At 41.3% G+C, this 18,406-nt stretch overlaps 1 protein-coding gene across 2 annotated transcripts in view; it reads left to right on the top strand.

The window, feature by feature from the left end:
- CFTR (CF transmembrane conductance regulator) overlaps positions 1 to 18,406 on the top strand; it is a 140,335-nt gene that overhangs the window by 40,220 nt on the left and 81,709 nt on the right. Inside the window, exons 6-8 of one of the 2 annotated variants that reach the window (XM_069976449.1) lie at positions 15,328 to 15,491; positions 16,333 to 16,458; positions 17,587 to 17,833. In XM_069976449.1, coding sequence (XP_069832550.1) covers positions 15,328 to 15,491; positions 16,333 to 16,458; positions 17,587 to 17,833 — 537 coding nt within the window. The remainder of the gene's footprint in view (positions 1 to 15,327; positions 15,492 to 16,332; positions 16,459 to 17,586; positions 17,834 to 18,406) is intronic. The other variant, XM_069976459.1, reaches the window with a different exon arrangement.

Here is an 18,406-nt window from a genome sequence, read left to right on the forward strand (position 1 = left end):
GAGTAACCAGTGCAGTGACTGGCACAGGGGAGAGACATCAGTATAACGGCTGGAGAGAAAGATGAGTCTGGCTGCTGTGTTCAGGATAGACTGGTGCTCATTAACCAAGCCTATTGGTGTCCTTCAAGCTTCTCCCCACTCACCGCAGCCACCACTGGCACATGTAAAACCATCTCTAAAGTGACAGTCCACTCAGCCAATCAGACAAGGCAGGACAGCATCATGGCTAGTGATTGGTTGTCACTGCACAGAGGGTTTCAGACATGCCAGCAGTAGCTGCGGTAAAAAGGTAGAAGGGCACCAGTGTGGAGAGTTAAGTATAAAGTTTATACTTCATGTGACGCAACGCACGGACGATGATCTTTATACATGTTTCAAAGACAACAATCAGTCAATGATTGTTTCTTCGTCTGATTGTTGTCCGTGCAGCCCACCTTCTAGATCATGTGTAATAGGCTTGGTAAGTGAGTGCTGATCTAGCAGATCAGTGCTCAATTACATTTATTGTTGGGCCATCTAGTATGGCCTTTACATAAACTGTTATTAACCCCTTAACGACATCAGGCGTAAGTGTACGCCCCCGCAGGGTGGGCTTTAACGCAAACGGGCGTACACTTACGCCCGATGTTTCCCCGATCGCTGTGTGTTCACACACAGCGATCGGGGAAGATGGCCTGCTATGATGTATAGCAGGCCATCCCTGCTTGTCGGCACGGGAGGTGATTAACCCCCCCCCCCCGTGCCGACGACCGCTGCTATATGCTGATCAATACAGATCAGCATATAGCAGCTAAATTCAGCTCCTCCTTTCCTCCTCAGCAGCTCCTTTCTTGGCGTAGGGATATTTTTTCTTACTGTCAAAAAAACTTAAAAAAACACTACATTACACCACACTACATGAAATAAAGTTTTACACTACACTAAATTCCACATTTACATACCCCATATACGAGTCCATGTATAAAGATGGCTTCCAGGATGTTTTCGGCGTCGGACGCATACGTTATTATTGCCTCCTACACCGAAACAGCCAGTGAGGATGAATGGGGGGATCCTTTTTCCCTCCATTCATCCTCATCATCCAGTGACGTGTCTGGGGGTAGCGTAGCGTACGCTGCCCCCCAGACACGTCTTTTCCGCCAGTACCGTCCTAATAAGAGATGACGGTATGGCGTGAAATTCTACAAACTCTGTGAGAGTACCTCAGGGTACACTTACAGACTTAGGCTACGTGCACACTGCGGAATGGAGAAGGATAACCCTTTGTGCATTACGCAGCTGGCACTCGCCGGCGGACTGATGCGGGCGCGTGTCTCCACCCGTGTCATAGACTCTGTTCTATGCACGGGCGTATTTCGTTGTCCGTCCAAACAATGAACACGTTCATTCTTTGGACAGAGGGCAGAATCCGCCCGTGCATAGAATGGAGTCTGACACAAGCGGAGACGCGCACCTGCATCAGTACGCCAGCGGATGCCAGCTGCGGAATGCACAAAGGGTTAACCTTCGCCATTCCGCAGTGTGCACGTACCCTTAGAGTGTATGAAGGAAGGGACACCCGAATCCAGCCCCCAGATGCCCCCCCCAATCCTCCGAGTTAGTGGGGAGCTCATTTGGAAACTGATCTTCTCACTGCTGGATAAAGGTTACCACCTGTACAGGGATAACTTTTATACCAGCACCTCTTCCGGTCCCTCCCTGCCTGAGCTACTGTAGCTTGCGGCACGATCCGAAAATATCAGAAGCAGTAACAGAGCCCTAATATATAGCAGCCATGGAGCGGACCCAGCACTTCTGGATATGAAGGACCCCGTATCGCACCAGGACAACATTTTCCAGGTGATGTCCCCCACACTGGAAAACAGGAGACCCCAGAAGAAGTGCAGAGTGTGGGGTAACAGGGTGATCAGGAAGGACATCATTTTCCAGTGTGACACCTGTCCTGATCACCGCGGCCTCTGCATACAGGATCGCTTCAAGGCGTACCACACGTCATTGGGGTTCTACATTTTCTAAATTCTGTCCCTTATTCCTATTTGAGGGGTCACGTTGATCCAGGGATTACTCTGATTGCCATTATGGAGTCGGGAAGGAATTTTTCCCCTGTGATGAGGCTACTGTCGTCTGCCTTACAAGGGTTTTTTGCCTTCCTCTGGATCAACACAGGTTGAATTTGATGGACACCTGTCCTTTTCAACCGCATAAACTAATAATTGGCCTAATACCCCCAAATAAATTAAAATTGTCCCTTTTCCCCAGCTAAATAGGTATGGCCGCCATTCCCATTAGAGGATGCCATGATGCAATTACAAAGCCTCTATGCGGCCAGGAAAGTAGAAACCCCCACAAGTGACCCCATTCTATAAACTACACCCCATAAGGAATCTAACAAGGGGTGCAGTGAGGATATGGCCCCCTGGTGACGGCCACATTTCTGCCGTAAAAATAAAAAAAATTGTATTTTTTATTTTCACGGCACATGTTCTACATATGTGCCTGTTACCAGTGGGGTCCATATGCTCACTGCACCCCTTGTTAGATTCCTTATGGGGTATAGTTTCCAGAATGGGGCCACTTTTGGGGGGTTCCCACTTTCCTGGCAGCACAGGAGCTTTGTAATTGCGACATGGCCTCCATCCTCCATGCCAGCCTCTAAATGGCACTCTGTCCATTTGGTGGCTTACCCTGTGCCCATATGGCACATTATGTCCACATGTGGGGGGTTTTCGTACTCAGGGGGAAGTTACCCTACACATTTTGCATTCATTTTCTTTTTTAACCCCTTGTAGAAATGGAAAAAAATCAAGGCTAGACCAACATTTAGTGTAAAAAATTTAAATTTTTACGCTAAATCATTGATCTTGTCTTGATTTTTTTATTTTCACAAGGGGTTAAAAGATAAAAAAAACACAAAATGTGTAGAGCAATTTCCCCTGAGTACAGAAATACCCCACATGTGGGCTTAAGGCGACATGCGGGTGCAGGGTAAGCCTCCAAAGGGAAGGAGCGCCATTTGGTTTTTGGGGGCTGAATTTGGCTGGAATGGATTTTGAGGCCTTGTTGCATTTAAAAGGCCCCTGTGTTGCCAAGACAGTTGAACCCCCCCACAAGTGACCCCATTATGGAAACAACACCCCTCAGGGAATGTAACAAGGGGTGTAGTGAGCATATTGACCCCACTGGTGACGGGCACAAATGTGGAACAATGTGGCGTGAAAATGAAATATTACATTTTTTACACTATAATGTTGGTTTAGCCTTAAATTTTTCACTTTCACGAGGGGTTAAAAGATAAAAAAAACTCACAAAATGTGTAGAGCAATTTCCCCCGAGTCCGTAAATACCCCACATGTGGACATAAAGCGCCATGTGGGTGCAGGGCAAGCCTCCGAAGGGAAGGAGCGCCATTTGGATTTTGGAGTCTGGATTTGGCCAGAATGGATGATGAACGCCATGTCGCATTTACAGAGCCCTCGTGCTGCCAAAACACTGGAAACTCCCCACAAGTGACCCCATTCTGGAAACTACACCCCTCAGGGAATCTAACAAGGGGTGCAATGAGGATATGGACCCCTTGATGACGGGCACATTTGTGACGTGAAAGTAAAAATATAAAAATTTTCACTTTTACGTCACATTGTTCCACATTTGTGCCCGTCACCAGTGGGGTCCATATGCTTACTGCACCCCTTGTTAGATTCCTTGAGGGGTGTAGTTTCCAGAATGGGGTCACTTGTGGGGGGTTTCCAGTGTTTTGGCAGCACAAGGGCTCTGTAAATGCGACATGGCTCATGAAATCCATTTCAGTGAAATCCAGCTTCCAAAAGCCAATTGGCGCTCCTTCCCTTTGGAGGCTCGTCCTGCGCCCGCTTGGCACTTTATGTCCACATGTGGGGTATTTCCGTACTCGGGAGAAACTGCGCTACACATTTGGTGTTTTTTTTCTTTTATCCCCTTGTAAAAATGAAAAATGAAGGCTAGAACAACGTTTTAGTGAAAAAAATATAATTCACATTGTTCTGAAAATCTGTGAAGCACCAGATGCTCACCGCACCCCTTGTTACATTCCTCGAGGGTGTAGTTTTCTAAATGGTGTCCCTTTAGGGGTGTTTTTTAGGTTTTGGCACCCCAGAGCCTCTGCCAAGCTGAAGTGGTACAGTCAAAAATGACCAAATAAAACGGAGGCATTGAAATTAACTAGGCGCTCCTTTATATCTGAGGCTTGTGGTTGCGTCAAATAGCGCAAAAGGGCCACATATGGGGTATTTCTATAAACTGCAGAAAAGGGCAATCAATATTGGGGTGCATTTCTCTGCTAATAGGTTTATCATTATGAAAGATACTGGATTACAATAAAATCTCTGCAGAGAAAATAAAAATTTTCAAATTTCTTACACACTTAGCTTTTATTTCTGTGACTCCCCTAAAGGGTTAAAAAACTTTCTGGATGTGTTTTTGCAGAGTTTGGGGGGGGGTGCAGTTTCTGAAATGGGGTGCTTTGTGGGGCTTTTTAACATACAGTCCCCTCAAATACACTTTTAGGCTCGGTTCAGACGTTGTAACTGTGCGGCTGTATTTGCGGCTGTAATTGTGCGGCGGTATTTTTGGTGGTTCGTGTGTATGCTTGGAAGTATAGGATATGCGTCTGCACAGTGCACACTATGTCTGAATCTACGGCCCTATCGTAAACGGACCCGTAAAAAATGAACAAGACCATTGTTTGCGGCTAGACATGCGGCCGAGGATTGACAGGCGGTCCGTACGGAGTACTTCAAAAATAGCCGGCAATGATGCCGAATGCCGATGCCTCTAATAATTAATATATTAAATTACTAAAACACATTTTCTTTGTAATCAAGACACTTTCGTTGTTCAATAATTTATTTCTAACGAATCCATCATTTTGCAATTAAATATACTGTTAAAATAAATAGATATATAAATAAATGTATATTTATCTATATATTTATTTTTTAACAGTATATTTAATTGCACAATGATGGATTCGTTAGAATTAAATTATTGAACACAGAAACTGAATTTATTTCCACGAAAATGTGTTTTATTAATTAAATATTAATTAGTACAGGAAGCTCCATAAGCCATTAATTCATATTCCCGGCAATAGAGCATTCTGTACTAATCATCACTTTACTTTAATGAAAACATCAAATGTTTCTTCTAATTATGTTATCACAATAGCATTATTAGAAGAAACATTTAGACTTATATGTGCGCTCAGCTGACTGGCTGTTCGGCTGAGCGCACATATAATGAGCCGGTCCACAGTACAGTCACTTCATTGTGCTGCGGACCAGCGAAGAGGACACATCGGGGTGAGTATAGAGCTCTCCCCACCCCCTCCCCAGCACTGCACCCCTCCCAGCAAGGAAGGGGGGTCACTTAACCCCTTCCTTGCTGGGATGGGTGCAGTCTGACATCAGTCTGGCCCCCAGGGGGTTAAGGGGGATGCAATACATCCTCCCTTAACCCCTTGGGGGTCAGACTGTAAGCAGCGATCTGTAAAGATGCTGCATACTGTAAGGAGCACAACACCGCTCACAATGATGGGTGTTGTGCTCCTGTTTGTGTTTTTTTTGTGTGTTTCTTCCTTTTTGTTTTTCAGATATCGGTATCCTGGGGATTACGTCGGATTCCATGGACTACGTCGATGACCAGCGGTTGTTGTTTTAATTTTTTTAATAAAATGGTCAATGAGGGGTGTGGGGGTGTTTTTATTTGAATAAAAAAATTTTTTAACTTGTGTGTTGTCTTTATTTCTTTACTTTATAGACTTAGTAGTGGAAGCCGTCTAATAGACGGAATCCATTACTAAGTTGGGGCCTAGTGTTAGCCGGTATAAAATGGCTAACACTAACCCCCTATTATTACCCCAGTACCCAATGCCACCAGGGGTACTGGGAAGAGCCGGGTGCCAGTGGTCCCGGAGCGTCAAAATTGGCGCTCCTGGACCGGGCGGCAGCAGGCTGGTAAGATTTAGGCTGGGGAGGGCCTAAACCAATGGCTCTTCCCACCCTGGTGTTACCAGGCTGCTGTAGTTTGGTTTTTAACCCGGCTGGTTATAAAAATAGGGGGGACTCTATGCGTTTTTTTTTTAAATAAATAAATAATTTAAAAAAAACGCATAGGGTCCCCCCTATTTTTATAACCAGCCGGGTTAAAAACCAAACGACAGCAGCCTGGTAACACCAGGGTGGGAAGAGCCATTGGTTTAGGCCCTCCCCAGCCTAAATCTTACCAGCCTGCTGCCGCCCGGTCCAGGAGCGCCAATATTGACGCTCCGGGACCACTGGCACCCGGCTCTTCCCAGTACCCCTGGTGGCATTGGGTACTGGGGTAATAATAGGGGGTTAGTGTTAGCCATTTTATACCGGCTAACACTAGGCCCCAACTTAGTAATGGATTCCGTCTATTAGACGGCTTCCACTACTAAGTCTATAAAGTAAAGAAATAAAGACAAGACACAAGTTTTAAATTTTTTTTATTCAAATAAAAACACCCCCACACCCCTCATTGACCATTTTATTAAAAAAATTAAAACAACAACCGCTGGTCATCGACGTAGTCCATGGAATCCGACGTAATCCCCAGGATACCGATATCTGAAAAACAAAAAGGGAGAAACACACAAAAACACACAAACAGGAGCACAACACCCATCATTGTGAGCGGTGTTGTGCTCCTTACAGTATGCAGCATCTTTACAGATCGCTGCTTACAGTCTGACCCCCAAGGGGTTAAGGGAGGATGTATTGCATCCCCCTTAACCCCCTGGGGGCCAGACTGATGTCAGACTGCACCCATCCCAGCAAGGAAGGGGTTAAGTGACCCCCCTTCCTTGCTGGGAGGGGTGCAGTGCTGGGGAGGGGGTGGGGAGAGCTCTATACTCACCATCCGATGTACCGATGTTGTCTCTTCGCTAGTCCGCAGCACAATGAAGTCACTGTACTGCGGACCGGCTCATTATACGTGCGCTCAGCCGAACAGCCAATCAGCTGAGCGCACATATAATTCTAAATGTTTCTTCTAATAATGCTATTGTGATAACATAATTAGAAGAAACATTTGATGTTTTAATTAAAGTAAAGTGATGATTAGTACAGAATGCTCTATTGCCGGGAATATGAATTAACGGCTTATGGAGCTTCCTGTACTAATTAATATTTAATTAATAAAACACATTTTCGTTGAAATAAATACAGTTTCTTTGTTCAATAATTTAATTCTAACGAATCCATCATTGTGCAATTAAATATACTGTCAAAAAATTAATATATATATATAAATATACATTTATTTATATATATATTTATTTTAACAGTATATTTAATTGCAAAATGATGGAATCGTTTACATTTAATTATTGAACAATAAAAGGGACTTTATTAGAAAGAAAATGTGTTTTATTAATTCAATATATTAACCATGAGAGACATCGGCTATAGTGCAGAGGATCGCAAACCCCGGTAATAGCAATTCATGTAAACTGTGTTCCCTGCTTTCCCAGATGCATCCAGAGGTGTTTGCATCACTTTCTTAACATTTTATTTGTTATTTTTAGTTGAACCAGATTTCCAAGTAAATGACCGTATGTTTTGAGCCGCATGTCTATTTTTTCCCACGGCCGGAGTTTCACCCGCACATTTACAGCCGCATAAAAAATACAGCCGCACAGTTACATCGTGTGAACCTAGCCTTAGGCTGCATTCACACTAGGTATATTTCAGTCAGTATATGTATATTTCAGTCAGTATTGCAACCAAAACCAGGAGTGGATTGAAAACACAGAAAGGATCTGTTCACACAATGTTGAAATTGAGTGGATGGCCGCCATTTAATGGCAAATATTTGCTGTTATTTTAAAACATCGGCTGTTATATTGAAATAATGGCAGTTATTTACTGTTATATGGCGGCCATCCACTCAATTACACCATTGTGTGAACAGAGCCTTTCTGTGTTTTTAATCCACTCCTGGTTTTGGTTGCAATACTGACTGAAATATACTGACTGAAATATACGTAGTGTGAACGCAGCCTAAACCTGAACAGGTCCCTAAAAATATCTGATTTTGAAATTTTACTGAATATTTGGAAATTTGCTGCTAATGTTTTAAGCTTTCTATTGTCTAAAAGAAATGAAAGATAGTTTAATAAATGCCGCCAACATAAAGTAGACATGTTGCTAATGCTATTTAATATATAATTTATGTGGCATAACCATTTTCTGTATAAGCAGAAAAGTTTCAAAGTTGGAAAAATGCATTTTTTCACAATTTTTCACGTTATTTTGTTTTTTTTTCATAAAGATTTGTTAAAAGTATCGACTCCAATTTACCAGAAATGTAAAGTACAATATGTCACGATAAAACAATCTCAGAATCAGCCGGATAGGTAAAACCATCCGGAAGTTATTAATGAATAAAGTGACACTGGTCATATTCATAAAATTTGTCTCTGTCCTTAAGGCCATCTCAGGCTCTGTCCTTAAGGGGTTAATGTTTAAAGATAACCTACAGGTAATTTAAATCTAAAATAATCAACTAAAGCCTCAATAAAAAAAAAAAAACTGCTTGACCCTTTTGGGTCAAATAAACTATGATAAAATCTGAGTCTTCGCTCAGTTTGAGCTCAGTTACCAAGTCTCAGAAGACACAGGAAGTGGGTTGGGAAAAGGCGGCCCCCTATCTTCTTACACATCCCAACGCTAAGACCAGGCCTAACACTAAGATGTCACACCACCCAAAGATGCCGCCCAATACTAACCAGTGAGACTACAAGGCTTCTGGTGGCAGTAAGTGCAGATAATATAGTACTATGCAGTTGAAAGATGTAGAGAAAGTATATTTAGATGTTATATAACTTTTGTAGTGCAATACACTAGTTAAATATCACTTTTGGTCAGACTACCTCTTTAAAATACATCAGAGCAACATGAACAAGAAGAAAAAGCCATGTGTTTAATTGCTGCTGATCATTAACGCCCAATCCCCACTAGCCGAGGCAAGTCACCACTATTGCCAGAGATTGCCAGTGGACAATTCCTGGGATTTGAGGGAAAAGCAAGAAGCACACATTTTCACATTTATGTACTTCAGGGGTTGCTGCACATTAGTGCAACCTCACGTACATGTACATGAATAAATTAAACTGTGCTGCAACAGTTTAGGGCTGCGTTCACACTACGTATATTTCAGTCAGTATATGTATATTTCAGTCAGTATATGTATATTTCAGTCAATATATTTCAGTCAGTATTGCATCCAAAACCAGGAGTGGATTAAAAACACAGAAAGGATCTGTTCACACAATGTTGAAATTGAGTGGATGGCCGTCATTTAATGGCAAATATTTGCTATTATTTTAGAACAACGGCTGTGGTATTGAAATAATGGCCGTTATTTACTGTTATATGGCGGCCATCCACTCAATTTCACCATTGTGTGAACAGATCCTTTCTGTGTTTTTAATCCACTCCTGGTTTTGGATGCAATACTGACTGATATATACTGACTGAAATATACGTAGTGTGAACCCAGCCTAGAGGTGAGTGGTGACGGGTCCCAGCCACCAACCAGGGACCTATCACCACTCAGCAGGGAATAGCTGTGATTGGTCTGTCATTATAGAAGGGTCAATCACAGTGAGAATGACAGGAGGGGCGAGCTGTAAAATAGGTATAAAAAATTACCGTTTTCCTAACAATTATCTAATAATTCTATCAAGTTTATGAAAAAGCAGCCATTATACTACACTGTGTATGAAAAAGCAGCCATTATAACACACAGTATATGAAGAAGCAGCCCTAATTCCAATGTGGGACTTAATGCAGTTTTTAATTTATCAATTTGCCCATAGCAGCCAATGACAGCCCAGGTTTCACTGTACTAGACCTTGTAAAGATATGAAGTGTGAGCTACGATTGATTACTATGGGAAAAGTGCACCAGTTTTTGTTTCGCACAGATTGATAAACCTGGACCATAGTATGTACTGATAGCTGCTTTTGCATAAACTTTAGTACAACACATTATTACATTAGGAAAAACAGCTACTTTTTATACCTATTTTACAGTTGTTGCTTTTTTCGTTTTTTAATTTTACTTTTACAGTATGTAGACCCAGCCTTAAATGTAAACGTAATTCTCCAGAATACCACTTTAATTGGTGACTCACAATCTGAAATAGACCTACTACACAATGAATAAGTGAGCCAAGTGCGCCCTGTAAATGACAATAACACATTGTGTTTTGTGCGATCCTGTTTTCTGTTATACTCTGCTTGTAATGTTATGTTTCCTTGAACAACGGTAACTATAACCATAATTACCCATCAATGAATGCCTAAATGATAAGACCTTCAACAGGCTCAAATGTCCACAGATCACTGTAGGGCAGGCTTATTGAAACACCTGAGGACATTAATAATGCATCAAAACATTGGCTTTATTAACCCACCCAGTTTATCCGTGAGAATTATTTTGAGAATAGTTCATATTATCCTTTTTTTAGCCAAAATTATACTACCAGCTGCTAAACTTGGCTTGTAGCATCTACTCTAGCTATGCCATAAATTGTTACCTAACTAAAGATCCTGCTGGGTAGTGAGGCTTAGAGGCACAAGAAAACCTCAGTCTTCATTAAAAAATTGAAAACTTTCTTTACCTCTCATTATTTAATCTACATTACATTGTAGTACACCCATTCCAATAGCTTATTTGGTGCCAAACAGCCAATCGAGGAGACTTTCTAGGCACAAGTAGACATAAAGTGAATCTGTAACCCCCTCACTGTTTACCAAGCCAATGGCACTGCTGGATAGATATTAATGAAAGTATTCAGAACTTACCTTTGTTGCCCGAGTCCATGTTTTTATTTTTATAAAAAAAAACACCTTTATTTGAGCGGTGAATTGTGTCAAAGAGACCAAGATTATTATTCCCTGGGCCCTAAAACCTGTACACCTTACTGTGTGGTATGCAGAGTGTATGTGGCTGAGTATGCTGGGGTGGGCATACAGCACAGTAAGGCGTAGCTGTGCTGAGGCCCAGAGAATAAGCTCCGCCTCTTTGACATCAGTCACTGCCCAAATACAGTTTTTTTTAAAGCTTTCATTTACAGTATATCTACCCATCAGTAGGAAATCAGGGGGTCACAGATTCACTTTTAAAGGTGTCTCAAGTTCATTTAAACCTTTCTTTAAATTGGTTTTGGAGGCTTACATAAACATGGCAGCTCTCTTTTACAAACTGCTCCACTTTTGTCTTCATTTTGGGTGTAGATTTGCAGCTATTGAAGTTCCATTGAAGTGAATAGTAATACCACATATAACCTGAGGACAGGTGTGGCGCTGTTTCTGCAAGAAAGTAGTAGTGCATTTAAAATTCTTAATAACCTGTTTAGGCTATGTTCCCTCAATGTAAAAATGAGGGCAAATAATGTCCATTTGTTGCAAAACAATGACTGTTATTAATGGTCATAATTAGGGATAAGCGGAATTACAGTAGAAGTGAAGTGATAAGCTATACTCAACTGTTGGCTTGTCAGACGTCTGCCTTTAAATTCTGTGCCGTTCCATGTCTCTCCGGGTGCCTGGAAAGCTGGATCCCTAGTCATATTTATTAAAAGGAGAAGTCTGGCAAAATTTTTTATAAAAGTATTGTATTGCCCCCCAAAAGTTATACAAATCACCAATATACACTTATTAAGGAAATGCACATGAAGTGCTTTTTTTCCTGCACTTACTACTGCATCAAGGCTTCACTTCCTGGATAATATGGTGATGTCACGACTAGACATGAGCGGACCGTCGGACTTTTGGTCAGACGGCATCGGCGCTCTCTCGTCGTGCCTGTAATCCCAGCCGCGTAGTTGCGATCCCGTGAATATGCGGCCAGGATATTCCAGGGATTTCAACATCGATTCCCTGGAATATCCTGGCCGCATATTCCCGGGAGGGCAACTTTGCGGCCGGAATCACCAAAAGTCCGAACAGTTTGCTCATCTCTAGTCATGACCTGACTCCCAGAGCTGTGTGGGCTGCGGCTGCTGGAGAGGATGATGGCAGGGGGATGCTCAGTGTCCCTCCAGTGCCCTGTGCCCCTCAGTGTCCCCCTGCCATCATCCTCTCCAGCAGCCACATCCCGCACAGCTCTGGGAGTCGGGTCGTGACATCACCATGTTATCCAGAAAGTGAAGACTTGATGCAGTAGTAAGTGCAGGGAAAAAGCACTTTATGTGCATTTCCCGTAATAAGCGTATATTGGTGATTTGTATAGCTTTAGGGGGCAATGCAATACTTTAATAAAAAATCTTTGCAGGATTTCTCCTTTAATAAAAGCCGTTATATGCCCTTAGTTTTACATTGTGGGAACATAGCCCTAAAAGGAGTTCTTTAAAACCTAAAAATGTGATGACAATGACATACAACAGTCAGACATTCATTATGCATACACCTGTCCACTCCCCCTCCTCCATTTCTTCTTTCTGTTACATTTTAGTGTCCACTTTGATTAATTTTTGAAACTTATATGAGCACTGTATTACTCAAAATGTAAGTGTTGTCACTGGTATGTATTACTATTTGGCCATTTTTAACCATCTTTTATCCATTTTTTTTATATATACATAAAAACATGGCTCACCACATTTTTGTGTACGTTAAAAGTAAACATTTAAAAATGCATACCTTAAATGGAATGCAAAAACTCAATGTGAATTCAGCCTTATCAGTACAAAGATGGGAGGAGGTGAACTGTGTCCATTAACTATGGTTTATACTGTGACCCTATGTAATATATGAATAGATGTTACATTTCATTGTAAGGCTATGTTCACACAACGCTTTTTCACCTTTATTTAAAATTATGTCTGTTATTTTGAGTCTAAAATGATGTCCATCATCTGGCTGTTTGGCCGCCCGTCAGTGTAATGGCTGGTGTTGGTAGATTATTTTAGTTTGGGTTACCAATTGGACTTTGGGTGTTTTTAAATGAAAAGCCCATTGAATTTAATAGTAAAAACGGTGAAGGGATGGTAAAAAAGGAAAATAACCTCCAGTGTTTGCAAAAGACATCTGAAAATAATTGTCATGATCATTATTTTGTTGTTCGTTATTTAATTCACTGTGTACATTGGACATCCATCATCCCATTGACTTTAATGCATTGCATTGAAGTCAATTAAATCTTGGCAAAAACGACCATCTTTTTAAATAACAAAAGCAGACGCCTTTTCTCTTTTTTTTGACATTGTGTGAACGTAGCCTAATCCTGCCGATGAAGATAATAAGATAAAATGTGATATCTGTAAAACAGGATGTATCAGGCTATGGTGAGACCCTGTGGCCATTGTGAAAACTGTAAGATTTCAGGATTTTTATATACAGATTGATAGAAAACTAGAAGAAAAAGCATATCATCGATGTTTGAATTAAAAAAAAAAAAAGTTGAACTACTGTATACATACATATGGATGAAATTCAATAGTGAGCCCTAATATGGGACAGGGATTGATGTGACTGTAATGCACTGCAGACTAATCTAGCACTATAAAATTTAAAAAAATATTATTATTATTATTATTGTTATTATTATTAAACTACACTACAAGCTTTACTAGGTATAAACATGAGCTGATTTAGTAAAAAAGACACAGCAGTGATTGACTATTGGACTCATCTCCACTCATTTACATATTGAGTGTGCAGATGAGCCTATTGGGACCAGCATAGGGAGCAAGACACACAGGAGCAGGTATGTATGCGGGGCCCTATCCAGGGGTGGGGTGGGTTAGGGAGGGCTGCCCAGGGTGACAGGTTCCCTTTAATTGATTCTAGCAATAAAATATATACGCTATTTTAAGATCTTATTTCATACAATTTCACAGGACCACAAATATTAAGGTAATAGATTACAGAAAATTTTGTTCCAAAAGTAACCATATTAAATAGCATGTGCCTTGTACTGCACAAAACCAATTGTATCCATTATGAGGAATTTAGAGACACATAGCTGTAGTCTTTCTACACCTAACATCTATATTCAGTGCTAATTGAAACATTGATCCTATGTTGACATTGCTCTCATAATGTAAATTCTAAGCTATGTTATAAATCTAATGCCTGGGTCGGGAATACTTGGATCAAAATGACAGCTGAGTTTTAATATTTGATAAACCACACATGTACTATTTTTCCAGCAGGCTTAGCCCTTATCTAGACAGCTAATAGACCACACGTTAATCTGTTGGTATTCCAGATGTAACAGCCAGACTCCCCATAGTTCTATATCATTACTGCAGTCTGGGCGTAACATCAGAAATTTAGATGGCTAAACGTGTTCACTATACCTATCTGAATAAAATTTAAGTTCAGAATGAATAAAGTTAGGGCATGTATTATGTATTAATTTTTATTATGAATTTATGTATTGTTGTTCTATTCCACAAACTCTATATATATATATATATATAGTTACTGTTACCACTGGATGGTGGCAAGGGCCGTAAGACAGATACACACAGACAGTGAGCCCTGGCTGTTCCAGCCCATTGTCCCTGCCTACTTGCCACGGACAGCCCTAGGCGGCTGCGGACACCCACGAAGGCGGTGCCTGCTCTGTAACAAATGAAAACACAAAACAAAGACAGACAAACAAACATAATAATTTGGGGTCAACAGTCTGGGTCGGCAATGGCAGGCAGCAAAGGTACAAAATTGTCAGGCAAAGGAAGTGTCAAAAGTCAAGCAGAAAAGTCAAGGCAGGCGGCAGATAGAGAAGTCAAAGAACAAACAAAAAGGTTAGGAGAACTACAAGTCACAGCAAGAATATGCTGAGCCTAGCAGGAACACTAATAGCCAGCACTGATTAAGGGTATGTGACGTACCAGAAACATGTTGGCGTGAGACTGTGAGAGCCTATGTAATATTACCGTTGGTTTCCAAGGATCACAGAATAAAGCATTATTGAGCACTGCATCGCTGAGCCCAGGTGATTTTCCTAATAGCCAGCACTGTCTGCTGGGCTTACACACTATGGAGGATCAGGAACTCAGTCCAGCAGCTGATTGGATCGGCCCCTGATCCTCCAAACAGCTCACTTGCACAACAGCAGGTTAACTCTTAAGCTGCCGAGGCATAACAAGCAAGACAGGTGGGGCTGAACAAACCTAAAATAAATCTGTGTTCAGACAGAGTTCTGGAACTGCACCAACTCAGCGCCTTCTCGGCCGCACAGCCCGAACCGAGGAGTGCCAGCGCACTGTCCTGACAGTTACTCCATTCATCTATATATGTTCATTATTTTATAGGGTCTGGCCTTGGCTCATTTTGTATGGATTGCTCCACTTCAAGTGATTCTTCTAATGGGTCTCATCTGGGACTTACTGCAGGCTTCTGCATTCTGTGGTCTGGGCTTCCTAGTCATTCTGGCATTATTTCAAGCATGGTTGGGACGAAGGATGATGAAGTATAGGTAAGATCTTATGGTCTTTTCTAATTTAATTAGACTTAGGTATATACTAGTTCAGTGCTGAAGTGTCTTACAAACAGGGCCAGTGCCAGGTTTATACCCCATGTAGGCATATCTCTGGTTGCCTCCACCCAGTCCCCATGGTAATCATCCCTCCCAGTAAATAATTTCTTTTGTAAAGTGAAAAAAACAAAAAGCAAAAAGAAAAACAACAACAACATATACTCACCTGGCTCTGGTGCATGGGAGCTGGCTGGGAAGAGAGCGGCCACTTCTGACATGCCTGCAACTACAAGGGTGTTTGGCAGAGCAATGAGCCAATGGTTCCTCATTCTGCTAATCAGAGCACTGCATCATTTAACTGTAAGTGCTTATTATGGATGTTTACAGCTAAAGGGCCAGACACAGCATTCAGTGCCTGGGTGGGCTGCCCAGAAGTGGAGAGAACAGGCACTTTTCCAGCTTTAACAGGTGCGGACACCAACTCTGCATACTGATGTGGAAGAGGGGACATGCTATATCACCAACAGGTTGCCAAAGTAAGCATTACTATTGTGACCTTCCTGTTATGTGGCTCTGCCATTGTCAGGTCAGGGCTTCTTGAATGCAATTATCTCCTCTGCTGTGTTTGAATATAAGCATCTCCCTTACTTTACCATGAAGGGCTTGCTGTATACTTTTGAAGTACCTGTTACTGTATTTATTACAAGAGCCAATGCTACATTATGTTCAAGTGAATTCTATAACACATGAAATTGTAGAATTGATATACTATATTACAATTGTATTTGTAAATATTGGATAAGATATTACATATTTTACTGCTTGTGTTACTATCTTATAGAGACAGAAGAGCAGGAAAGATCAATGAAAGACTTGTAATCACTTCTGAAATTATTGACAATGTACAGTCTGTAAAAGCATACTGTTGGGAGGATGCAATGGAGAAAATAATTCACTTGCTTAGAGAGTGAGTACAGTGTGTACTATTTCTTATCATATAATTTTCTTGTTATAAAGTTTTGCTATTAGAACAAAATTTGCTTAGTAGTGGCATGAATTTGTAACCATTATTGTGTCTTGGACCAATATAGCACTGGTCACTCTATTTGTAAATTTAGGGGCAGTAATATAGTGTACATATTGGGGGAAAGGGAAACTGGCTCAATCGCCCCACGGCAACCAATCAGATTCCACTTTTTATTCCTCACAGACTCTTTGGAAAATGAAGGAATCTGATTGGTTGCTAGGGGCAACTGAGCCAGTGTCACTTTACGCCATGTTTGATAAATCTCCCCCATTGTGCTTAAATCCGAAATTCTCCCTTGGGCTGTGTTTCAGTATATTATTTCCTTTCTTCTTTACCACAACTGGATGGCATCATGGATTCCTCAGACTCATACACTGAAGCTCTACTGTGTACCAACCTCTTCTGAGTACAACAGAGATGGTCCTTTAAAAGTCTTTGCCCCATCAACAATATGTCATTCAGAAAAGGATATCTTTTTTACTGCAAAGCAGCTATGAAAAAATATTCACCCTATCTATTCTGGCATTTCTTATGATTTTCTTCAATTAAATGGAGTATCTTTCTTCACATTGCTAGTCACAGACTGATGGGGTGTACCATTGGTGGGAACAGATAACTTCCTCTTACTCTGGGTGCTGAGTTTCAGTTACCCAGTTCCACCACTATACACTAAACAGTGCAGGCCTTCAGATCCTGTTTTTTGGTATTAAGCGCAGAATAATGGGTGGAAAACCTGACTTTTCTTTATTTTACTTTTCTTATGCTAGAATACAATAAAATAAAGAACAGTCAAGTTTCCCCCCCCCCCCATTATACTGCACTCAATATCAAACAATCATAAAGTGTTAGAAATCTTTGCTAATTTATTGGAAAGGAAAAACTAATGTATTGCATTACCATTGCAAGTACAGATTGTGCAGCTTGATGGGTGAAAACTTTTTTTTTTTTTTTTTTTCATTTTAGCACAAAGTTTCAACATAACAAAATGTGGAAAAGTAAAAGACTTTCTAGATGCATTGTAGATATTAATGTGAGCTTGAAATTCACAACTTGTTTGTTTTTACCCAGGACTGAGTTGAAGCTCACCAGAAAAGCTGCATATGTGAGATATTTCAACAGCTCGGCCTTCTTCTTCTCCGGCTTCTTTGTGGTGTTTCTTTCCATTCTTCCGCATTTGCTAACTAATGGGATTACTCTCCGAAAGATTTTTACCACTATTTCATTCTGCATTGTGCTACGTATGACTGTTACACGCCAGTTCCCTTGGGCTGTACAGACTTGGTACGACTCTTTGGGAGTTATAAATAAAATACAGGTATGCAAGATGATCAAGACACTATGAATGAACGTGAAATAATAAATGAATTATTCCCTGATACCATCACTTTTATACCATAAGTTCTGAAATGTTAGTTTTATAGTAATCTGCAGTACTTCTATCATAAATATCTTTTTCATCAATGCTTTGCATCCCTCTGGTGCTGCTTGTGATGAGCGCTGGATAGAATCAGTCTTTTTCCTCCCTTGACTGATAACAATATAGTCCCTCATCATTTTAAAGGGACTAAGGGTATATGCACCGTATGGAATCCGGGCAGATCACTCACTGCGGATTCCGCAGCTTGCCCCCGCTTGCGCCCGCACACATCTCCGCCCGTGCCATAGACTCCATTTTATGTACAGGCATATTCCGCTGTCCGCCCAAAGAAAGAACCTGTTCATTCTTCGGGCAGACGGCGGAATCTGCCTGACCATAAAATGGAGTCTATGGCACGGGCGGAGATGCACACAGGGGCGAGCTGCAGAATCAGGGGCGGGTGGTGATCCATCCAAATTATTTAATGTACACATACTCTATCAATCTTAACAAGCTGAGCTTTAGGAGTCT

This window comes from Dendropsophus ebraccatus, chromosome 1 (assembly GCF_027789765.1).
Source record: "Dendropsophus ebraccatus isolate aDenEbr1 chromosome 1, aDenEbr1.pat, whole genome shotgun sequence".
Lineage (NCBI taxonomy): Eukaryota > Metazoa > Chordata > Amphibia > Anura > Hylidae > Dendropsophus > Dendropsophus ebraccatus.